Source organism: Apteryx mantelli, chromosome 2, assembly GCF_036417845.1.
Source record: "Apteryx mantelli isolate bAptMan1 chromosome 2, bAptMan1.hap1, whole genome shotgun sequence".
Taxonomy (NCBI): Eukaryota; Metazoa; Chordata; class Aves; order Apterygiformes; family Apterygidae; genus Apteryx; species Apteryx mantelli.
Genome location: NC_089979.1, coordinates 146252619 through 146278686, shown reverse-complemented (window position 1 = coordinate 146278686; position 26068 = coordinate 146252619). Strand labels below are relative to the sequence as shown.

Here is a 26068-nt window from a genome sequence, read left to right as displayed (position 1 = left end):
GCTTTTTGCATACTAATGATTTATTTTGTTAATACGAGTTTTTGTCCACGATGATTAACGAAAACAGTCCTCCTCATTCTTGCAAGATAAGTGAATCTGGCTGGAGGAAGTTTAAATATGAAAAGCCAAATAAACAAATCCTCTGAAATATTCATTTTAAACAAGGTTTATAGTTGCAAGTTTCAAGGTTTACAGTTTCATTTTCAGGAGGATTTAGAAAACAGTGATTAAGCACATAGCTTCTATGTAGAGATTTGTGGGGAATGCTGTCTGTAGAGACACTGGATTCCTTAAGAATGTTTTCAGATCTCTTATATCCGTCACCATAGCAGTTTCTGAAGTGTGGTCCTTGGTAGTGCAGCCATTCTCACTCTTCTAAGGGAATGTACCTGTGAGAACTTACTTTTGCTTTTAAGGTCACAAGACTTTCTGTCATGAGAGTCAATATGAGGGAAGGGAGGTCTGCTTTGTTATAAAAATAAATATGAATCAATTAAAACCCCAGCCTTTTACCATTCACTTAAAACTCATTTGTATATGTACACCTATACATTTTTTCAGACCCATGACACGCTTTTAATTATTTGCCTACGACATCTGCCTTCCTTTCTATGACCCATACAACCCCATAATTTCTTTGATTACCTCATGAGACTCTCCTCATTCCCTTCAGTGGCTTCCAGTCAGCTTTTAACCTTCTTGATGACACTCTTCTGGCAGACTTTAACAGAATATATAGTTTTTACTTGCATTGCTTGGCTTTTGCCTTCAGTCCTGTGTATGAGCCAGAATCACTGCTCATCAGGAATGTTTCATGGACCACAAGCTTCAAATAGAGCAACTAATGAATCTCAGCAAATGTTCTGGCTGCTATAATGTAAATATCAGTAAGAAAACTGGGAGAGTCAGAAGAGGGGAAAGATTTAAGAGCATAAATACAGACTTTGAGGTTAGAGAACAGAAGAAAACCCTGTTGAAATGACAAATAGTTAGAGAAAATGCATATGCTTCAAAGATTGATAAGTACCTGGACATTTTAAGAGTTCTTCAAACTAGATTGTTGAAAGTTGTTACTTTTATTTTCATTGCTATAGGTAATTAGTTGTATTCATTGGTGGCACAAAAGAATCTCCCCCCGGTTTATAGTTCTCACAAAGACTCATGAGATATCTCTTATATATTTTATTAGATTAAATTATTGATTTCATGTGGCTTTACTCTTTAAGGGGAAGTGGATTGGTTTTGCTAATATAGAGCATTTGTAAGTGATTTCATAGATTTTTAAGACATAGGTATGACTTCCCTTTATTTTTTACACAGAACTGTACAAATGTGAAGTGTATCCTAATTTCCTGCACTGTGGGACAGCTGGAGAGAGGGAAGAGTGCAGCATTAAAAATCAGGTCCCGGCTGTGGGCCCAAACTTTCCTGCAGGTAATACATACAAAAATCTCTTTCTATACGCATAAACCCAAGCTTCTTGTATTTGAACAGCTATTTAAGGGTATAAATGACAAACTTAAAAGGCCCAAATGCAACTCCTTCTTGTCATCACTTTGAAAATAGCATCTCACTGGTTCTGCATGCACATCACATGCATGCTGCTTACTTCTCCTTCTCTCACTGTCTGTCAAATTCATGTCCTGAATCTTTCCTGAAAATTCAAATATGTTTTTTAAACACCTTTCCTGTTTTTGTCTCTACTTTCTTGGGCCCAAATCAATATTCTGTTAGGTCTCCATAATGTTCTCTGCACCCACATCTTCCCTGGTGAAAGATTTGTCTTGGAGCCAGGCAGCTGATGGTGTACATTGTGTGCCCAGCTTAAAAATCAATTGATATTAATTCTCTGTTAACCTAGGGAAAAGTAATATGTATCAGGCTCATATGACGTATAACATTCATGTGGAGTCAACCTGTGACTTGCCACTAAAAAAAAAGGGACAGTGCAGACCATAAAAACAATGAGCTTCTCATTGCAAATAGTCACATTTCCAGCTTCCCTGCTGTCCAGATTATATTCACACTGCATCAGGCAGTGGGATTGCACTGTGAGTTGTTACCTCTGCAGCTGGCCATGTGCCTGTAGTACTTTGGGGTTATCATGGACTTGTCTCTTTTTACAGTAATGGTATGCAGATTTGCCAGTGTTTTCTGAGATGTCCTGTTGAAAAAAATCCTTTCCATGAATTATGCATAAGCTACTGAAAAGATAAATATATTGCAACTTGTCTTTGGAAATAAAAAAGTCCCGTGACATATATTGAGATCTGAAATGTGCAACTTTCCAGACATACATTGCTGTAGCGCTTCTCTGAAAGATACGTTTTTCTTAAAACATTTTTAAGAACTGTGCATGGGAGATGGATGACAGAGTATCAGCACTCTGGGCTTGGATAAATATCTTTAACGCTGAGCAGTACATTGAGAAATTTATAATGCAGTTTGCTGTTACTAGGAAATAACTGCAGATCCTTTCTTGATCAAACTGATTGATTGCCTCCTTCCTTTTTCAAGGAATTCAGAATCCCCCATCTTTCTGCCTGGAATGCAAGAGCCTTCCTGTGTTCCTGGTAGCTGTGGGAGATTTACCCCCATAGTGCCTCTGACTCTAGCAAGAGAAGAATGGAGAATGCTCAGCTTACTACAGGAGTTTTAAATTTAGCTCCTTACGCCTTTTAAGTTAATCTCTCCCTGTCCTCAAATGTGAAAGTAGCTAAAAGAAATTCTGCCTCTCTTAACTTGCTTCCCTGGAGAAATGAGAAAGTAGATGGAAGGGTATTTTGCCTACATTGAATGCCAGGTGAACAGCTAACAGTCATGGCTCCAAATCCAGAATGGGCGCTTACTTGGGGGGGGCATGGGTCTCTCCTAGTGTACTTAACTAGGTCAATGGGTACTGAAAGGGTGACTTGAACAGTCCTTTCTATCTGTCAAGACTTAAGGTCACATTCTGTGTTTCTTCTGCAACAGCTAATAGCACCACTAAGACCTAGAACTACATGCTTGAGAGATTGCTGTGATTGCTGTGATTCCTACCTGGCTCAGTAACAAAGGACCTACTTTTAGATACTAAGTGAATTAATTTCTGATTTGTCGTTTGTTTTCTTTCTATTAACAATCAGGATCACAACCAACTTTCATATCTACTCTTCAGTTCCCTTAACAGAAATATGGTGCTTTTAAGAAGAGTCATATTTAGCAACTACCACAGATGTGTTTCAGAGGCGAGGCTGGGTGTACAGCATTTGGGCTTGTTCACTGCATCATCTGCTAGTGGGAAAAAAAGACAGGCTTTTTGTCAAATTTAAACCTAAAAGCTTGACAGCTTGGATGTCTCTCTGTCCTTCTAAGTCTGGGTAACTGGGCTAGAGATCTTTTAGTGTAAGCTTTTGCAGAGGTCTTAGAGAAGTTTGCACAGAAAATACAGTATATGAGCATCTTTGTATTTACTGGAGAAACATACCTATAGGAAAATATAATGGGAAATTTATTCCAATTTTTTCAAATTCCAGTAAGAGACTGTTTGACCTTTGACCTCTGGACTCTGGCTAGTCCTTGTTAAGTTCAGTTAAAAACTGAACTCAATCAGGTCACCATTCCTAACCCACAGAGACAGCCAGAAAAGCAGAGAGCCAGAGAATCTTTATCCTTGCTGGAACAGCTAGCCGTAACTTTGACCACTGCAGTGTCCAAGCAGTGTCACAAGTGAACCTTCCCCATCTTCTTCACCAAGCAAAAGCTAAAGTTAGCTAACTACCTATTGGGAACTGGACCTGTGACATTCGGTATCCAACCAAGTTCTTCTGTTCATCATTCTGCTGGTGAAATACAATTATTTCTGTAAAGGGCTAAAGCTTTGTCTTGTGAAAAAACAAATGCATAAAACCCTTTACATAGATCCTAGACACCAAGTTTTTAGGCTGTTTACAGCTATTTTGGTGGCAGTTAGTCTCGTTAGCTGGGAGTTAGTCTCAGTTAGTCAGGGAGTTTTTGTAAGTCCAGTTTAGCATATAACAAGAAATAGCAATTAGAGATTAAAGTTAAACAAATTAAACGAGAAATAGAGAGTGGTTCTCTGAATTTTGTGTTTGTGACAGAGGGTGTCTAACAGTTGGACCAAACTAGATACAGAAGAAGTGAACTCTGCTTTTCTTAGTGTTTCCTAATCAGATGGAATCTTTATCTAGAATATAAGCATTTGTCACCGTGACTTATTAGGTTCAGGATAAGGATAACAGCATGAAATTCAGTGGCATGTTTAATGCAAGAGCAGTGGGTCTCATCTTACTTAATTTTAGTCATCTAAAGTTAGATGCCAAGGCTGGTTGCCGACTGTGCAGTCAGTGGGAAGACAGAGCAGTATCTTGAGGATGTTTGATCCACCTGATTTGAAGCACCCTTCTCTGCCCTCCTCCAGATCTGGATGGTGGTGTAGGATCACAGCTGCACCTCACGACACAGTATGTGCAAGCACACCAGGCAATGCCAGTAAGGATGCTGCAGTCCCTTTGGCTCCTCCTTCCGCCTTAATAAACCCTGTTTACTATACCTGTGCCTCACTCCTCATATGGAGCTCAAGGCAGAGGTGGGACCTTGCACCAGCCTGTGGGCAGGGGGCAAGGATGAGCCATCCTGTAGGCTCCCTGGGTCAGAGACCTCATGGCAAATGCTCCTACAAACACATCTTTTGCTTACTCCACTGTCCCTACATACCCTTGCTATCAAACTAGCTTTTTTGTGGGCTGTGATAATTTTATCTGTTTTAGCATTTCTGCTTCCTTCAGATATCCTCAAAGTAACTTGCAAGCCATGTAAATGCTCAGAAAACTCCACTTAAGCAACAGGATTTTTTTCCAATTAAAAAAAAAGTAGTGCTCAGAGAACTGTTACATCCTCCCCCTTATGTCTAAAGAGCTGCTGGAAGAAGTAACCCCTGCTTCACATGCAAACTTATCTATTGGGAAAAGAGATAGAGGGAACAGTGTGATATGGGATCTGGTTGCCTTCCTCCCACTCACCTCAAAACAGTTCCCTTTTTCAGAGCCCCTTTTAAAATTAACAATTATACAGCCATCGCCATAAAAGACTGCAGAACATAATTAATCTCCTAAAAAGGGCATCATCTGCTCTTAGTAAGCCTGTAAACTTCTAGTTCCCAAGGTTATTCCAGGAATAAAGCAAAATGCAACCAAAAAAACTACTGCTGTTAGCTGGGCTGAACACTGCAGATTCAAGCTGAGGATTAAAATATGGTCAAAATAATCAGGTTGTGGTGATTCTGAACCAGGAAGCAGGGCTCAGGGGCCAGATTGAACCCCACAGTTATGATTCTGCATGGAAACTCAGAGGAAATTTTGCTCTCTCTATGGCAGCATCCCAAGCTCTTTTGTACATGTGATTAATGAACAGAATTTGTATATGCCAAAAAAGCAGGATAATGGTAACATGCAGCACTCCTCAGCTGTGTTACAATCTAAATGAAGATATGATGATCTGCAGAAGAAACTGCGCTTGTTAATAGCTAAGCACAAATTGTCATTGTGTACAGTATTTTCTCCTCATAGATATGCTAATGCAAACCTGATAAGAATTTGATATGATGTGATTAATATTAAGTTGAAATAATTCATGTTTTTTGTCGAGGTTATATGGATCAGCCTATACATTTTGTTGCCACAAAAGGTCACTCATGTATTGAGTGACTCCTTCCTCTTCTACTTAGTTTAACTGACAACAGCTGACCCCTTTGCCTCTTGACAGTTGTAATCTGTCACCTTGAAATCCGAACTCCCATAACAAATAGCAGTTATATGATGTGCAATGATTAGACATGTTTGAGTAAACAAAGCAGCCCAAATTTTCCAACCAACCAGTGAAGACAGAGACAGACATTGTGCAAAGGCCAAGAAGAATCACAGATTTTTTTGGATTAACTTCAAAGCCAGGCTGTAAATATGAACCCTATACTATAGCTGACTTTTGGATTCAAACTTGCTGATGTAGCAAATGATAGCCTGATTCATACAAAGAAGAAACAAGCTTACATGGTTATGTTACGTTATGTTCTATTAGGACTCCTTTATGCCTCCATTTGTCTAATCATGGTATGTCTGAGTCATCGGAGGGAGATCCAAGGGGATCTTGCCCAGTGTTCTTTGAACTCTCATGGGTGCTTTTTAATGGAAGACTAAGGAGTTGGGTAGTAAAACATTTGTTCTGAAAATGCATTCTAAATGATGAATTTGTACCATCTGTCTGACTTGTGACATTCTTCCAGACTCCAAGCTCTTTGGACACTTAAAGCATGATGGAACTCGGCTCATTCTTGACTATTGTTTCAGCCTGTACTGAAAGTTTCTTACAGTGCTAATAAATCTCCTTCTGGGAGTGCCTGGGGAGGCAGTAATGCAGAAAAACCATGGAGGGGGTGCGAGGCTCCCAGGAGGTTTGAAGTTTATTTTATTTTATGTTAGCATTACTGAATATAATTTTATTGTTTCTCCCTTGGCTTTTGCACAGACCCAGATATGTGAATTTTGCACCTCTGACTGCATGAATTAGAATAGCTAGAAAGGAGAAAAATCTAGTTTAAATATGAGGAAGCTGAAAAGCAACAGAAACATGGCAGCCACTTTGTAAGTGGCTTTAGAGAACAAAGCTATATTTTGGCTTCTCTGTTAAGTATTTGACTTTTCAATACTTCTGAACAGTTACTGTTGCTGTTTCTTCTTAGATGCCTAAACATGGCACCAGATGCTTGATATAATAAAGGTAATGAGTGCTGGAACACCCACATCTTAGAGGCCTGTCCCCAGACTGGAATCCAAATCCTGAAACTAAGTACCTAGACTTCTTGTACAGCATACAGAGAGAATGAGGTACCTCAGACCAAGACAAACTGACTTGCACTAACCATCAGGGTGGTATGTGAAAGCTCTCCCCTATCAGGAGGATGGGCACCCAAGTCAGGGTTAACCAGGGATACAATCATAAATGCATTTTTTAACAAACTAATAGAAGAACAAACAGTTGTATAGCCTCTACTCTCTGCATTTATGTAAACTACTCTATTTGTTGGCAGTTGTTCAGGTTTTTGGAGGTGTGGGTCAAAGAAAGCAAGCTAATGAATTCCCAAAGCATGTATTTAAAAGGTAACACCGTATTGCTTACCTTCTCCTCTCTAAAGTGTGCCAGGCTCCAAAGGAAATGAAGGAAAATAAGTTTTAATCAAGCAGGGCAAGTATTGTTACAACTGCACTGAACTCTATATGCAACAGACATCAGTGCTGTGGGGAAAATTCCACTGCAGCACACAACTTCCAAAAGAGAAAGTACATGCCCTTCAGTTAGAACACCTTCACTGGGCTACATCTAACAAGATTAAAGTCTTTCAGAAGAATTAAACGGTGCTGCATAGAGGTAGTGGAACTAAGTCATTCTGGGGAGTCCTTCCAGTAGTTAAACTTTCAAACATGCAAAAAAATGATAACCTGTCACAATTCTTGCAGCTGCTAAAAACATTTTATTCCTCCTGTCCTCAAACTAGCTACACATGGGCCAGATTTACCATGCATTTTAGTCTTCCCTTTGACTAAGATGCCTCAAAATGCCTTGAAAATGCTTTGCTGAAGCTTCAGGTCTTTGCCTGAGCTTCCCTCAGAAATCATCAGCATTCTGTTGGAGCCTGGCGATCTCTCCTTCTAGATTTTCCAAGAGTTTTCTGCACTTCCCACATTATTTTGTCTCAACTGTACTTAGGAAAATACTGCATTGAATATTTATTGGAAATGCTTGCTTTTGTTGCCAGATGCTCCTGTGTCTCACAACTGTTAAAGAAAACAGAGGCTTCAGTTCAAAATTCTGTTTGTGAAACGCAAGCGTGTATATAGAGAGAAGCCTTAATAAATACACCAGCAGGGATCTACCACCCAAGCAACAGAGGGGGTGGCCAAGTTTTGCCTACTTGCTAGGATATTGGCAAACAGCTGCCTCAGCGATGTGTGCAAGAGCAGGCTCTGCTTGCTCTACTGCTATGGGAACTTCAAAAGACCAATGTAGCTTGAACTGGGCTCCCTACTGTTGGTCATTAGACACTGACATTCACAAAGGCCAAATTCCTCCTTCCCCTTGCTCTGAGCCATAACTACATCCTCAGCTTGAATTGCAAACCACAGGTCCTGCTGCTCCAGTAAACACTGAATATTTAAACTTAAGCAATTTCAAAAATGACGTGGTAAAGAAATGCCGTTTCTCAAGAATGATTTGAGAATTATAAATATGGCTGTAGGAGAGACAGCTGCCTGTATCTAAGATGTTGGTACAAGTAAAAATCCTTTCTCCAACTGGTGCTGACCGCAGTCACCGTATGAAAGCCCTTTGCCACAACACATAATTCTGTGAATGCAGGAAAATACTCTCTAGTCTTCTGTATTCTCCATTCCAGTAAAGCAATGGAGATGTACAGCATTTCCAGGATCTTAATGATGGGCTGAGGAGAATTGACAGCTCTGGGCACAACCCAAGGCTATTAACGCCAGGCAAGATTAATCCACAGGAAGTGCCCTCCTCTGAGGTTCTTATTGCTGATATAAGCTGAAAATGAAATAAGCCATACACAAGTACATGAAAGGATTTCTTTTTCCATGAGTGTTGCATTTTCTTTGTAGGATGTTTCAAGAAAGTTAATGCTGCTTACTGTATCTTAGCAATCAAACTGTGTGAATTATCTTTCTATCATCATCTACTCCTTTAGTGAGAACATACTCTGCCCTCTTCATTACAGATTACTTTTAGATATCATATTCAGAATCCTGCCTAATGTGAATTGCTTAGAATTGAAATCAGAAAGCTTTTTCAGGGAGAGGGAGTTCTGAATTTCTGAGTGCAAATCCTTGTACAACTACAGAAACATGCCAGGGCTTTGCCTGAGATTTCTAATGCTGTGGAATAAAAGATAAAGAATAGTTTGAGTTTGAAAATGGAAAATAATTAGTGTCATAAAAAAGATTATTTTTCTGAAGACCATCTCATAGATGTTAAGTACCATGAAAGTGTATAAAAATTATCTTTGTTTGTCAAGTCTAGTATTAAATCTGTCTAATTTTTTATTTCAAACACTACTGATAGAAAATGTAGTCCCCTTTTATTAGAAGCTATCTATGTTAAGGAGCTTATTTAACTATCCTTGTGTAAGTCACTTAAGGCAGTTTTCTTGATATTGCTCATTCCTAACATTGGCCCAAAGGAGAGGTTAAATGTTTTGATATTAAGCATTCGGCTGCTCTCAATATTTTAAAAAAACAAGGTTATGGCATAGACAAATGAATTTCAGAAGGCAATAAATATGCTGGCTTCATATCACCAATAAACACTCTCATGTATTCAAAAAGAAAGCTCTTTGTTTAAAAAGAAGACAGAAGGGACAAGGCAAATAGCAAGATCACAACCCTAGACTTCAGGAGAGCAGACTTTGGCCTGTTTGGGGATCTCCTTGGAAGAATCCCAATGCAGACAGTTGTGGAGAAAAGAAGGGTCCAGGAGAGCTGATTGATTTTCAAGGATCACCTTCTCCAAGCTCAAGAATGGTCTGTCCTGATGAGCAGGAAAAAGAGCAAGGTAGCAGGTGGCCCATTTACCCTCAGTAGAGGAGGATCAGGTTAGGGAACACATAACAAATTGGTTATGCACAAGTCAATGGGACCTGATAGGATGCACCCACAAGTGCTAAGGCCACTGGCCAATGTCATTGTGAGACTGCTCTTGATAATCTTTGAAAGGTCATGGCAATAGGGGAGGTTCCTGAGGCCTAGAAGAAAGCAAATATCTTGGCATATCTTCAAGATGGGCAAGAAGGAGGATCCAGGGAACATGCCAGTCAACCTTACTTCAATCCCTAGGAGGGCGATGGAGAAAATAATCCTGGAAGCCATTTCTAAATGTATTAAGGACAAGAAGGTGACTGGGAGTAGTCATCATGGAGTTAAGAAGGGGAAATCAAGCTTGACCGACTTGATAGCATTCTATGATGAAATGACTGGCTCAGCAGATGACAGGAGAGAAGTGGATTTTGTGTATCTTGACTTTAGCAAGGCTTTTGACACTGTCTCCCATAACATATTCATAGACAAACTGTTGAAGTGTAGGCTAGATATGTGGACAATGAGGTGGATTGAAAATTGGCTGTACTATGTCACATAGATTGAAAATTGGAACTTGACTGACTGGAGAGCAGTTTTGCAGAAAAGGCCCTGGGGGTCCTGGTGGACAACAAGTTGACCATGAGCCAGCAATGCACCCTTGTTAAAGAAAGCCAGCATTTAGGAAGGGCATCATAAGCAGGTCAAGGGAGGTGATCCTTCCCCTTTGCTAAGCACTTGTGAGACCACATCTGGGATGCTGCAATCAGTTCTGGGGTCCCCAGTACAAGAGAGACATGGACATACTGGAGTGAGAGCAGTGAATAGCCACAAAGATGTTTAAGGGACTGCAGCGTCTGTCATATAAGAAGAGGCCAAGAGAGCTGGGACTGTTTAGCCTGGAGAACAGAAACCTCAGGGAATTTTATCCATGTGTATAAATACCTCATAGGAGGGAGTAAAGAAGACAGAGCCAAACTCTTCTCAGTGGTATCCAGTGGCAGGACAAGAGGCAATGGGTACAAATTGGAATACAGGAAATTCCATTTAAAGATAAGAAAAAAATTTTTTACTGTGAGGATGGTCAAACACTGGAACAGGTTGCCCAAGAAAGTCATAAAGTCTCCGTCCTTGGAGATACTCAAAACCCAACTGGACATGGTCCTGGGCAACCTCCTCTAGTTTACCCAGTTCTGAGCAGGGGAGTTGGACTAGATGATCTCCAGAGGTCTCTGCAGTCCCTAACATGCAGTTAGAGTGCAGGATCTTCTCTCTGTAATAAAATGCCATTCAGTGAAAGATGTCAAATTCAGAGTGAACGGAAAGATTTACTTGATACCTGATGTACCTAGCCTTCAGAACTAATTCCATTAAGATACCATTGATTCCAGAGCTCAGGTTCCAAAATATGTATGTGAAAAATATTTGTATCCGTTGTAGTAAATATTACAGCCATTAAGATTCTTTTAGGTGACATGGACTTTCACATGTCAGGGTTTAAGCCAATTCATGATGGATTTAGGCAAATATTTTTCCAGTGGACATATTAGCTCATAGCTAGCATCTCCGAGCAGTTTGCACAATACAGGACATTATTGTCAAGGTAACAGGACATATTGGTCAGATGTAGTGTGTCAATTCCTATCTGGCTTCCAAATGAGCTGAAAGCACCAATGAAAACACACAGAATGAGCTACATGATGTAATAGTTTTTAGTCATTCTAAATCAGGGAAGGTAATACCTAATCTAATCATGCTGATAAATATAGGCAAGTTCAAATGAAAGACAGAGAGATACACATTGTTTTACGGGCACATCTTTGGTTTGTTAAAGTGCCTTAGTAGAGCTATGTAAATATTTTACCAGGCAGCCAGTTAAGCAGTGGCTACTCTACATTCCTATTGCAGTTGCACTGTGTAGTCAAAAGCAAGGTGAGTTGTTCTGGTTGTTTTGAACTCTACTGCAATAGGAAATCCATCACACTCTCTGATGGGAACGCACAGCCATTCCTTTGATAGCAACAAGGATTTCTACCAGGTTGGTGTCAGCGTGGGCCTGGAAGACTTCTCAAGAGACCTTTGCTTCATGTTGGGCTTGGTGAGCAGAAGCAAGGTTTTAAAACAGACACCCCATAAACCTCCCCTCTGCTTCGAACCCACCAGTCTCCTATTGCAAAGATAAATATGAGAAACAACTGAATGTGATCGACCCCTTGTTCCCTCCTCCGAATATGCAGTATTTTATTTCAGCTTTATGCTGTAGTATGTGTTTGTCTTGCAGTCCCAGGACTGCTGTACCCTTTACCAAAGAAACCATCTTTGCCTTAGGAAATCAGTTCTCTGTATGCAGCTTATTTCTCATAATGCTTTTAAGTATAAACATGTTTTTTTAATAATTTCTTTTTTTATGTAATTTCAGAGAAAAAATGATCACTATATTCTTTTTTCCAATGTGTCCTTTGAAGTTAAGAAGATGCCATATAAAGTGCAGCCAGCAAAGCTCCCTGAGGGAAGCATAGCAGTAAGTAACATGAAAAGGGTATCTTTGTGTGGAGTGCGTGTCATTCTAATCATTCTGGTCACAACTGTTAAAGTGTTTATAGATGAAAATATTGAGATCGGTCTTTCTTGTGTTTCTGGTGTAAATTCCTGAAATAATATCTAAAGGAAATATCTTTATTGCTTTCTGTGGGAGCTGTTGGTATGTGATACCGGTTCCATTTTTAAGTAATTGCCTAGTCATCAACATGCAAACTGCTTTATTGCAATCAGGATGGATTTTTCACCCAGGGGAAAAAAAAAAAGCTTTGAAAACAAATGTATAATTAGCTTGTTTGGGGCAAAAAATCTGGAGAAAATCTTTGTGCAAAATTTAAAATCTTGTTTCTGTCAGGTTCAGTGATCTCACGCTTCTCCCAGTCAGCAGTTACCTCTTACCGGTTTTTGGGTTATCTATGGCATCCTCTCTCTTATCTATGTTAAGCGTTTCTGCTACCCTAATTTTCAGAAAGGTCTGTACACTTCTCTGGGGTTTCTACCTCACAGAGCATCAGGTACATGATATGAAAATACCCAGTAATCCCTACAGATGTGATAGTTGGATACCAAAGTCCACGCCTTATTTGTACACAGAGATTTTTATGGTCTTGGATTTTTATGAAAAATAAATCTTATAAAAATGTATCTTGGAGGCTCAAATTTGATTTAATTGTTTGCTAGTGCCAAAATATTGAGTTTGGAGAGTAATTTAAAGGAACTTGCCTCTTCTTGTGTTTAATATAATCGTTTAAATTCACTCTATTTTGTCCTTAATGATAGAAATAAGTGAAATTTTGATTATAGTATATGAGTCAGCTAAAACGTGGAGGCTTATTGATCTCATCTTTATTGAGATTTATCATTCATAGTCCTTCTTTTAAAAGGTAAGCTCAGTCCAAATTTTTCCAAATTAAATCCTGGGGCAAATACCTCATGTCAGTCTGTCAAGGGATAGTAGTAGGGAATAGGATACTTTTTTATCTGTAAAACCAACATAATAATACAGTTTGCATTGAATATATTTTAGAGAATACAGGCTATAAAGTTTTGTTTTGAACAAGCACAGACTGAATGGTTGATTGATGCTTGTGCTGGGAAGACACAAGGTGAAAAATCTTGGTCCCATAGGCTCGATGATAGAACTTCAACCTCTAACATCAGGAGAGCCGTGATTTCACCCAGAGAGATTTAATGGTTAATGCCGTGTTCATCCAAAAAGGTTCAAAGGCTCCAAGCTGACAGATATGTTCAGGCTCTTTTTTATATTTTCTTGCAGCATGTGTTCCATAACAGAAACACATGTTGTGCAGAACTATATTGATAGTGGTGCCTTCATCTGGACTGAAGTGCTTTACCCCAGGTGATAGCCTGCTGCTCTCACAAGTGTCGGATGATCTACCAAATGATCAGATAAGCATTTTGTTCTCTTACTGTAGCCAGTATAATGCTTGTTATTTGGTGCAGATGATTTACAGCAAAATGTCTGTAATGGCAACTGTAAAATGTTGAAAAATGATAGTGCTTTTATGTCGTTTCATATCTGAACATGGCAGCGGATGTTTGCCAGCTCTACAGCTTGATGTGTTATATGCACAAGCGCTTTTGATGTTCCGCTTGCAAGAAGAAAGTATTTGCTTGAAGCTGGGCAGCATTTAATATTTTTGCTCCTTCTGAAAAAGATCAGTGGTTGCGTTTTAAAAGTTTCTAACAATTTATTTGGAAGTTCATGGTTTTCTTTGAGACAGTGCAAGGAGGGAAGAGGAATAAAGATTTTAATATTTCAAAATCAATTGTCAACAGCATATACTTCATAATTAACTAGCACCTTACAGTTTACATAGTTAATATAAGATATTCTAAAAGAATAGAGTGTATATGTCCTTCATTTAACTCATACAGAACTGGATTCCAATTATTCAGGCTTATACATACATTTAATTTTAATGGTATGAATAATCTTGTTCACTTCAGTAGCGTAAGGAGTCAAGTATGTGCTTGAGGTCTCTATTTTCATCAGCATGGAATATAGGTCTACATCTTGAACACAGACAGATGATACATAGATGTGGGAAAGGCTACTGTAAATGTAAGGAAATGCTGAATATTTTATAAGTAAAACTTTAGAGTGAAATTGGCATTGATCAGAAAATTAGTTTGGAACTTAGTGGAGCTTAAATCAAAATTCACTGGAATCAATGGAAGTCTTTCCATTGATTTTGATAGACTTGGAATTGGAATTACAACTATATGTTGTACAGCTGGTTGGACTTTCTTGCTAACAGCTGTAACATTCAAAAGAAAATTGTCATTTTTCATAGCGATATTATGGTAAATAATACTTGATATATTATTTCACTTTGCACATGAAATTCTTTTTACTATAAAAAGTATAGAGTTAGAATAAACAGAAATTTGTTGTTTTGTAATTATATGATTCTTGAACCAGTTTGGGAATTTAATAAAATATGACTTCATTTCTTAAATGTTTGATGGGATCTTCAGAGGGGATGCCTTTAGCATAAATTGTTTGACCAGTTTCTGACAGTGGACAAAATTGGTTTCAGACTAGGGCTTATAACTCTTTTTAGCTATTACATGACAATGGGTACTTTTATTTTAAATGTGCTGATATTCCCTATGAAATATACTTGCACAAAACATTTGTAAAGTGTAAACATAAATGTCAACATTAATTATGACTCAAAGCTCAGGAGAGTTTTTTCATTCTGTTTTGGCCATTTTTCAAAACATACGAGAACATCATACTGTAAAAGTTGGATGAGAACATGTGGCAGTACTAAAGAATTACCTATAGTTTCTCAGTCTCCATAAGAAAAATGACCAAAGATTAGAGGCAACTCATCATGGACAGTAAAAGTAGTAGCATTAGAAAAATAATTAACTTAGCTACTGCTTCTTAAAGTAGCAGATAAAACAAAATTATGGAGAAGCTAAATTTTTTTTTAAGTTCATCTCTTAAAGAATGAGAGAAAAAATTGTAACTTTGTGAGGAGCTCACTAGCAGTCACTGCATTCCCACCAGCTGCGAGTTTGATGCTGGATGTTTACAACAGAAAACCTAATTCCCATCTATTCGCAAGGGCTTTCCAATGACTTGCTGCCTTCTGCACTATGCTGCCTTCCAGTGGAATTAAAAACAATTTTGAAAACATATTGAGGAGCACCAAAATCAGGAGCAAAATCCAAACTGTCCTGAAAGCAGTGGCAAAAAATTTGATTTACTTACAATGCACTTAACTGTGTCACACTAAAAAAAAGAAAAGACACCCCACCATTGAAATACTTTCATGAGCAGCAAGTGATTTTCATGGAATCACAATAATGATTCTGAAGTTAAGACTATTAGACAGTGTCCATTCTAAGACCAAATTGAATTTTATTTCTCATAGCAGACAAAGGCTCTGCCTGTAACTTTCTAGTTGGCTTCACCCTCATCTCATGCTTGAGCCAGACAGCATTTCTTATCACCCCTTTGCTTACCAAAGCTGTGACTGTTTCAGCAGTTTTTTTCAGCAACGCAAAAAGTCAAAAGTCAGATGGCTCCTCTCTTAGGTCTGTGAGGTGTGCTTTTCACCAGCCTGACAGAGAATTGTCCACTGTTTTCAGCATTCAGTGTAAGTCTTCTAGCCCTGAAAAGAGAGGAAAGCCAAAATGCATCTGAAGTACAGTGCCAAACATGCAATGCTTGTAAAAATCCCACTTCTTCTTATTGACCACCTTAGATGAAAATAGATAAATCCCCTCAAAACATACCCTGGCTCTGATCCCATAGTACTAAACCTACCACATGGAGAAAAGCAGAAATCCAAGCTGAGTAATGCAAACTTGTTTTAAATCAAAATCATATGTAAAACTGTTGTGGCCAGCATGGAGTGGGGTGGGGGGGGCAGACAGTCTTCTGTGGAAATGGTGAAATGAGGCAGGCAAAGCTAAGGCGATGCTTTGTTTCTTTCTTCCCCTCCAGCTTTTGCCTCAGCTGTGTGGGTGTTCAGGACTTGCAATGTCAAACTGTTCACCAGGAATTGTGTTAGTAGCCCTGCAAGTCTTTGTAAGGAGTATAAAAGGCAGCAGCCCAGGGGCGTTATGTTCTACTGTTAATGCACACAGACAGGAGTGAGACTGACCGCTAGGTATAATCTTCTCTTCAGAGAGGAAATAATCACAAGCACATCTTAGCTCTTAGCCCAACCCTTCCCTTGCTTTCGAAAATCTAAGACAAAGAAGGATTCACTGGAAAAGGCTGTGGGTGGGACAAAATGATTTTAAGATGCAAATAATTCCCTTAGCTATTGATGCCTGCCTCTGGCCTCCCTCCTGCTACAAGAGAAGAGTAATTGGGCAGCATTCTGCTTCATACAAAATAGAATTCACTTATGCTGTCTGTTTTACTCATCACTGATAATCTAAGGATCGTAAGCATGATACTCTGCCTTGCCGTAAGATTAAGGTTTCTTGTTTATATTTCAACATTTGTCAAGTTACAGCTGAGCTATTGAAATGACTCTGTAAATTTCACACTAATTTCTGTAAAGACAGAATGGTATAAGAAAGATAGGAGAGAGGATTACAGGCCCATGCAGTACAGGCAGGGTGGGGACTGCTACACCATTCACTACTGGTGACAGTATGTGCTCAGGAAGACCCTATCTGGATTGCACAGGCTAATAGATTCTCTATAAGTATCACAAGAAGAACTAGATTGCCTTACAGCTTACACAGTCTAAGACAAAAGAAAACACAACCAGTAAACGCAGCAAATACATCTAAGAAGTGGTATATAAAAGGAGGTATGGTGTGACTACATAGGTGTTTCAGGTTGCATAAACTAGCTACCAGCCTTATTCAAAGCCTAATGAAATTCACTGTCCCTAATGAAATGTGCTGATTTCAGCAGGATCTCAAACATGTTTTGAAGTCTGGACTGACCCCACCTAATTCAGAGCAGTTAACAAAAGCATGTAAGTTAGGAGCCTATTTGCTATATTCTTTTGCAATCAGTAGGTGGCCCTTTGGACAGTTCAGATCCTAGACAACACCAGACAGCAACTTAGTTTACACTTGTCCATCTGCTGAGTAGGGAGAAGTGAGAGCACTGGTGTTGGTAAATTGGATGAATGTGGACTTGGTACCCAAGGAGACAACCATGGTTCAGTCAAATATTATCCTAAGAAAAATCTGTAAGCAAAGAATCCTTCCTACAAAGCTACTCACCTGCTCTGATCATTTCCATATGCAGAATGTACCATTTCAATAGACTATCCTTCTACCAACCCATTCATAATTGGCCAGTATCTTGCCACAGCCTTTTGTTCTGGTTTGCTTACATTGTAAAGTCCTGCCCAGAGCAGCTCTGTTGACTCCATTACCTGCTGTATTTATTTCAGCAACCTTATACCACTTAGGAATTTGACTCAAGGTATCAATACTAGAAATAGCTAAATTACATTTTTGCAAGTAAATGGGTTTTCTTTGTGGTTTGATCTTACTGTAAAATGGAGTCAGTCATTTCATCAGGCTTAAGAGGACAGAAAGCCCTGCTTGCATTCATTTTTTGCTGTTGTCTTCAAATATTTGTTAAGATGCCTGTAGTAACTGCTCTACATCCACAGCAACATGCTCTGATAAGTGACAGTTGCAGTGTTAGGACAGAAGTTCTTGTGAAGCTCAAACCTGACATCAGTATCTAAGGCACACAGCATAGGCTCTATGTTCATAGGTTCTGATCCTTTTCAGATAAAAAATGATAACTTCTTGTTTGTGGTACCACAGACTTTGCCAGCAGAGGAAGCATACAGTGTGGATGAGTTTTTTATCAGTCTCAGTTTTCTCTGTTTTGAGGCCCTTTGAATTTTTGTCAGCACTTCTCAACTCTTGTGCAATATGTGAACAGGTCTTCAAGGTGTGCCACAGAGCATTCATGAGGATTTTCAAGCAGCAGAAAAGAGATGCTCTTTGTTAGAAAGCTGAGCTCATTGCCTGCTACAGACTTCATGCAGCCCATCATGTCTGTGTCCCTTCCAATTTTCTTAGCCAGAAGAGCCTTTTACTAGAATTCATCTTTTCCCTTAACTGGCTTTTCTGTAGGAGGAATCACTGCAGGCAGTTCAACTGACCTTTTTCTCATTCTCTCTGCCCTTGCATTTTAATGCCAGATACAGTACCACTCTGAGACACAAGGAGAGCTGTTCAGAAATACTTTGTCCTTATTAAATGAACACTGCCATTGCTGAATCTAGTGATACAGAGAGCCTACAAAATTTTGCAGTGCTTAAGAAGCATCCTGAAGAGCAGGCTGGGAGAAGGAATGGTATCACTGCAGTGGCATAGTTACTCACACTGACAAGATATCTGCTGGGACCCAAGGATGCGGTTCTGTGTTTTCTGACTCATTCTGTTTGCTTTGAAATAAAAATGTCTCTTGCTTTAATTGGCCAACTAATATTTGTTCTTTGTATATGCTGTATTTTTATTCTGTCTAAAAATGAATGAAGTCTTGCAGAGTAGTAGCTGTTTACAGCTGCCCTAGAGAAGTGTATTAGCTGAATGTGTTTGTTAGATCAACGATGATATGACCTACACTGCAAGCACTTAATCTCTCGGGTACAGGCCAATGTTGAAGTGTTAACACCATAAGGACTGGGCAGTCTCTCAGGATTTTCTGTGGAACCCACAATGTAAGCTTTGGTAGAAGAAAAGTGTCATCCACATCGAAATTTTGTTCTTAATTTCAATGATAATCTTGGCTCTGTGTCCCATAACAGTGAGGGACATGTTAAGAATACAGAAAGATCTGAGCCTCAGTAGGCCTTACCCAGACTTGTCTCTTTGCAAGTGCTGTTTCAGAGTAGGGGACAGTAGGCTGCACAGATGAAGTGCGGATGAAGACTTCATAGGCAGGCTTCACTTTGCAGGCTTCACAGATGAAGTCCTTTGGAAAGGACTGTTCCGGAGTGTCTTCCAGTTAAGTGTGACAGTAGCTAGAAGAAAGCTCAGCTAGTGCTTACAGAAGGAAAAGTCTAGGAAAATGCTAACCATGAAAAAGAGTTACAGCAGATGGGGCTAGGTGTTGCAGAAAGGCAGAAATTTGCCATCTTCAGAAATGTATAGCAGAAAAGGGACAGAGAGACAGAAATGGAATTAAATTTGAATTGGACTACAGAGCTATGTCCAGTCTTCAATTCAGCATGCAGTTCCATGAAAAAACAAATCAGAATTACGCTAAATTTCAGGTATCAACCAGTGAGTTAATAGCAAAAACTGAGTAGAAATAGAATTTGCAGTGAGAGCAGGTCGGGGCTGAGCAATGGCCAGTAAACTTATTAAGAAGAGCAGATTTCCTAGCTGTACCTCGAGCACTAAAACAGGAAGATAACAGAAAACCCAGGAGAGAAATAACTTCCCAATCTAACAGAGAAGAAGAAAGTTTAGCCAAAAAAAAAAAAAAGGGAAGGACATAATTGTGACTGAGCAAAACTCAAGCTCATTCCTTCCCACTTCGGAAGAGCAGGGAGATACCAAGTATAAATAAGTTTGATGAGGAGCCTTCCCAGCAGAGTCTGCGGGCGTAGAATGAATTTGGTACAAGGTGTGGAAGGGAGAGCAAGAGGGAGGTTACTTATTTGGATGACCCCAGAAGGAGAAAGCCAGCAGGGTTATTAATACTCTTTGTTAGGATGAAGGTCTAAAGAGATTGACTTTGCTAAGTCAGTTAGAACCTTTCATAACTTGGTGTTATCCACCCCTGTTGCTTTCTAGACCCTCAGACAATGAGAGATATGTTTTATGCTTACTTCCCATTTACGTGGCAGTCAGTATGCTTGGCTTCCTTTAAGAAGTATAATGTCATATTGTGCATTATGCTTCTACCACAAGGACAATGCATTCTGCTTGAGGAGTTTCATTTTTGGACTGCTTAGCTGAAACACAAGTCATGGAAAAAATATATACTGGTATGTCAGCAGAAGTTAAAATAAGAGTAATGTAGTTGGTATCTATTGTGGTTTGAATTAAGAGTTTGGAATGAAATCAACCATTGTTTCAGAGTAATTCTATTTAAGTAAATTATACTATTCTAGGCTGTACCACCATACGTGAGAAGAATTTTGCTCCCTGAATCTTCTTGAAGTATTTGTACAAATGTTCTCTTCTTGCTACGCTGTATTAAGTGAAAATGATTCTTATGTCTGATATGGCAAGTACTTTTGTATATGTGCAAATCCTATTTCTAGTAATTATCATGATCAAGAGGAAAGGAACTTGCAGTAAGTGAAGCCAACATGGGAGAAGTCCAAGCAATCTGTGTTTCTAATCTGCAAACTCTATTGAAGTGAATGCTTATAACCACTGTATTCTACTGTCAGATTTACTTGTTTATTTTTTGTTCATTTAATGTATTCTTTTCATTGCAGATCAGAACATCTGTCATTTGGTCCACTCCAAATGTCTCCTTTGTAATCCCTTTATGGGTTATAATACTAGCAATACTTCTTGGATTGCTGGTACTAGCTATGTTGACCTTAGCTTTATGGAAGGTAAGTTGTATTATTACTATTACTGTTGCCTTAATAAAACTGAAAAGATACTAACAGAGTTTCAGATGAGAAAAGGAAAGGTTGAAACTTTGTGATCTTTAACAGTTTGGAGCAAAAGCAACTATACACGTGTCTTCTTTGTTTTGGCATCTCTGACATGCTTGTGTCACTGACCTTTATACAGGGAACTTGTTTTCAAAGTCCTCCTTTATTATTAAAGTCTGGTTATAAATGGGCATACAGAGTTTGGCTCTGTTTCCCAAGACCTATGATCCTCTTTTTCAGGATGTTTAGGTTCATAAAGAAGTGACTCTAACTTTGTTTTCTCTGAATACTTCAGGAATTTCCAGTTTTTGTCAGCGGGTAATTACACTCCCAGCTTTGAGAATTCATTTTTAGAAGATTTCCTTTCATATTAGTGTGTCTGTATATCTCCTGTTTTTTAAGGTTTTTGGTTCTGTGTTGGTTGTTATACTCCCTTTATAAGTTTTAAGACAAGTTGTTGGAAACTGCTATAATATAGGGAGCTGACGTAGCTTTATGCCATCCATTCAGTCCTCATTAAAGAAAAAAAAAATTCTTAAGTTAGGCTGTGGTTCATCTGCCTTTAGTTGCTAAATGTTAAGGGTTAGCTATCCAGTCAATGCTAACTGTCCAGATTTCCTTTGTAGTCAGTTAATAAAAAGAGGGATCTCTAAAACATGGGAGGATGGGAGGAATTACCCTTTGGCAGTGCCCTCTGACCTCTGGTGAAGCATACATAACTAGTTTCAACCAGAAGGCTAACTTTTAGGCAGTTAAAGTTAGGTGAGACGAATCCCATCTTTAGTGACCTTTCTGAATAAGTGTCTGGCTGAACTGAAATCAACAGCTTCCTCGTTAGAGTCAGTCAATATCAGCATTCATATCAGCCTTTGTATCGCCTGCAAAGACAGCTTTCATACGAACTGATTTTTTACTATTCTTTGGAACTCAATCCCAAATTCCTTGCACCTAAAACTTTCTTTTTTCTAGGGAACAATTTGAACAGGAAATAAAAGGTTCACAGTCCGTCAGTTTTCCATAGACTGTACCAGACCTTTTAGGTTGAGAGAGTGAAGAATCAAACTGCAGCTGAGTTTCCTGTGGTTGTGATACCTCTGTTTTTTTGTTGTTTGCTTTCTGCAGTGTGGCTTCTTTGACAGAGCTAGACCTCCTCAAGATGACATGGCTGACAGGGAACAACTGACAAATAATAAGACTACTGATGCATAGAGGAAGACTGACAGCTCAAGTCAGAGTCCTACCTGAAAGGAGAAACATGATAAAGATGAAATGAAGGTTTTCTTCTACCAGTCTTCCTTTGTACTTACAAGTGACATGGTGTTGTAATCTGACCTATGCAACGTTCTGAGAATATGCCACATGATGGCCATCCTTGCCAAAAAAAGCAGCTTTATCACTGCCTTAAGAACATACTTACCACTGAGCAGAATGTTTTTACCATTTTCCAGACATTCTACATTTTAACAGATGCTTTTGAACATATGTGGTATACTGAGACGCTTCCAGAACAAGCCCAAGCCTTACAAGGACAGAATGCCTACATGGCTGTGTTGTCTAGAGGATGGAGTAGGACGAAACTTTTGAACACTACTGTATGCAGAATACCTTTGACACCTCCCTAAGGATAAGAACTTCTATGAAATTATGGCTCAGGGAGACAAGCAATATGTCAGTACTGTGAAAGTACTTCTGAAAAACAAAGGTAGTCTATAAAGAACTTTATAAATGGGGCACAATTATTTATTTTTCCACCTCTTCAGAATAAGTATCTGATGTAATCAACTTAGATTTTGAGAGAAGGAAGTCATAAAATAGAAATCATGTACTTACTTTGCATGTAAATAGAAAAGTGAACCCATTGTACACACTGAGCACATTTTTCTTGGCCACAAGGTGTTTTGCAAAGCAGAGGATTTATACAACATTTTACAAGACAAAGCATATGATAAACAAGTATGTATTGTATCTCTTTCAACCCAGAGTTGGCAGCCACACACCCACTTAAATAAATCCATACTCAGTAAAAAACAGTGGATAGGTCACCCTCTCATCCCATTGCTGGCAGCTGCTGCCTGGACGGCTGACACAAAATACAGTCATTTGTGAAAAAATGATGTAAACTATCACAGACCCATTGGTGATATTGAGAGGACTTGGAATGAATTTCCTTTCCTGTTGCCCAGGTGTTTACTTTGTTGAAACATCCTCTTAAAACAGCTACTACATCTTGTGTTGAATTTGTATCACTGATCCTAACACTTTGTTGATCTAAAGAAATCTCTACCTTGTTTTCTTTTTATAGATTACAGAATGCCAGTACGTTTGAAGTGTTGAAGAGATTTCAGCAAAGTTTAGGGCTGAATATAATTATTTCTCATAGCAAAGTCTTATAGGGAAGGTGTGCAGGATTTGTATTTATGCAGAAAGTAGGATGCCAGCCAGCCAAGTATTAACTTACAGAAGGAAAGATATTTTGAGTTAAAGAGTAAAAATATATGTTTGCTTTTTTTTTTTTCTGATTGAGGATTCTGAAGAAGAGAGGCTTCATTCTTTCTTTTCTATCAGCAAATGGTCCATAGGTAAGCTGGGGCTCTAAGCTCTGGATCTGTGGAAAGTGTCTGCCTGAAAGCTTGAGTCTTCCAGTGTGAAATTTGATATATTGTATAAACTTCAGGAGAGATTGTTCCTTTTCTGAAACATACATCACATTTTCCTCTTCTGGGCTGCTCTTCTTTCCAGTACATCTCAGCTTCTTAATTAGCAAGTGGCTTCATCCATTCTACTACCTCTTGGCTCTTTTTAGATGAACAGCTTTCTGCTTCCTAAGACTTCAGGACAGGAGTATCCATGTGACATGGTTACTTCTGTCAGTCTGACAGGACATTTTGCCGTCTGACCATTGCTTGCTCCCAGGCTGACCTGTGAAGTGTAAGTGAGAGCTAAGAAGCCTGAGCAGGTGTCTTTCATCTTCATGTCTAAAGCAAATTTGCAAGAAGACCATTACAGAGCCTTTAGTGTATCGGCTGCAGTGTGCATGTGAGACTTAATGAGAGGAGGAGATATGTTCCTCAGAAAACAGAAGTGCAGCACATCTGTTTTCTGAGGATAGGGATGCCAGACTGCTTGCCGGTCCCCCAGAAAACTGTTGACAGCAGCTTTTGCTCAAATGGGTTTGAGCTGACCCCTTGTCAATTAGAGAGATCAGCTGACAAATACCAGCACAAAGCAAGGCCCTGCCACATTTGCACACCTCTGTATCCCATACCTTCCAGGCAAAATCATCCTCCCATGAAAAAGACAAGGAGCTTTTAGCTTTTGTAAATATTGAATTGTTGTGTGTAGCAGCTTCTGGAAGTAAGATCAGTTAGCTCAATAAATTCACATCAACTACACAATTCTTATTCTGATGAAATAGCAACATAAGGAGATACTGAACATATGACTTTTGTATGTGCAATACTTTATATTACCTATATATCTGAAGCATGTTTACACTGGCATTTGTGGTTGTTTTTTAAACTTTTGAATATACTGATTGATGATTGCAATAAAGAAAAAAGAATAAGAAAAAAACAAACACAGGTCTGTTTAGTATGTGTTCCAATGTGTTTTCAATCCTACAGTGCCCTGAGGATGGGACTAGGTGACCTAATAAGTTCTTTACAGTTGTAACATCTATGGTTCAGTTTTGAGCAATTATTCTCCATTTTAATGATGGGCAAAACATGTTCAGATACTAAATTTAAACCAGAAAGAACCGCAGTCACTGCTGGGCCTGGCTGGAATCCATTGGCTGCAGCTGCATAATGTCACTGGAAACCAAATTAGAGGCACATGATCTGACAAACAGTTCCTTTGAGCAAAACTTTGTTTTATATTTCTACATCCTTGTAGATTAAACTTCCCCTATGGAAATGTCCGGAGCTGTGTGCTTTCAAGGGCTCTAGTCTTGGGTCCCAACGTTTGTGGATAGCTTTCACTGCAAATTGCAAACAGCTTTGCAGAGGAGATTTCTGGGTTTAAGTGCTTGCCAAGAGTGTTTATCCCCTGGGGAAATTGCATCCTGGTGTGGACACTAGCAGGCAGTTGACATAATCTTTCTCCCCAGGATATTATTAGTAATGTGCTATATGATAACCTCTGCCACATCCTTACATGACTGAACTTTTGTTTCAATGACATCAGCCTTGTGATGAGTTACTAAATGTGGCTTCTTTTCTGTAAAAGTAATTCAGCCTCACACTCCCGAATGTATGCGGTGAGCTGCTAATTGCTGAGAACACAGGAGTGGTCAGGGGAACATGAAAAAACAGGAGATTACTTTATAAATGAAAATCCTTTAAAATCATTTATTGCTATGACCACCACAATGGTCTAATAAACAAAGAAGGCATTCATCTTGTATTTCACATGTTTCTTGCAGATTTTAAGAAAGGCTGTCTAGTTATTTCAGCCATGCAGCAGACTTTTTAAGAGTATCCAATTTTTAAGAGTATCAAATGACATTTTTTGTTTTATGAAAATTTCATAATTTATGTAACAGTGATCAGTACATTTGCATATGTTGTCACTTATGGTTTGAATCTTTATAGATATCTAGCAAATACAATTTTCATGTAGCCACTAGGTAGTTGACAAGAATTTTTTCTTGTCACCATTCTGTGACTAATTCACAAATTTTCCTGTCCTCTCCAACTTCTGCACTGGCAGCCTTGATAGCTTTCCCATGCTAACCATTTTTTGAAAATGGCACCAATTTTTCCCACCCCTTAGCCATGATTTTTTCAGTCATTAGCAAGAAAGATCTTCAAGTAGCATGGCATACGTTAGCTAAAAGGCCATTTGGGAACTGCCAAAACATCTAGAGAGATGCAGGGGAGAGGTAAGTCCCAAGTGGCCATTGAGTAAGGTACTCCACAACTTTGTACTAAACTTTTCTTCTAATGAAATACCATCTGCCTGACACACTGCCTTTAGGAACTGTTTACAAGTGAGTGTTTTATTTATGACTGTTGGCGAAGATCCATATTAAAATGTAGTGTAATGGTAGTGCCTCTTGACAATAAGAAGTCTTGAGTTTAGCTTATGCAGGCACCATGATGTGACACAGCAGGAATGCTTTTAATATTGAAGGATTGTTCTTATTTTGACTGTATGTTGTAATTGAGGGGCATTTAACTATTCAAGATGCTTCCCTACCATACACAGGTCTGATTTTTAGACAGGAAGAATGGAAGTAATTGTTCAACTCACTTTTCAGATGGTTTCATTTGTTTTCATGTTGTGTCTACTTAA

At 38.9% G+C, this 26068-nt stretch overlaps 1 protein-coding gene across 1 annotated transcript in view; it reads left to right on the top strand.

Annotated features, from left to right (window-relative positions):
• Nucleotides 1-23998, top strand: part of ITGA8 (integrin subunit alpha 8) — a 112933-nt gene extending 88935 nt beyond the window's left edge. Inside the window, exons 27-30 of the mRNA XM_067291754.1 lie at nucleotides 1321-1434; nucleotides 12058-12159; nucleotides 20606-20728; nucleotides 21896-23998. Coding sequence (XP_067147855.1) covers nucleotides 1321-1434; nucleotides 12058-12159; nucleotides 20606-20728; nucleotides 21896-21982 — 426 coding nt within the window. The 3' untranslated portion in view covers nucleotides 21983-23998. The remainder of the gene's footprint in view (nucleotides 1-1320; nucleotides 1435-12057; nucleotides 12160-20605; nucleotides 20729-21895) is intronic.
• The last annotated feature ends 2070 nt before the right edge of the window (nucleotides 23999-26068 follow it).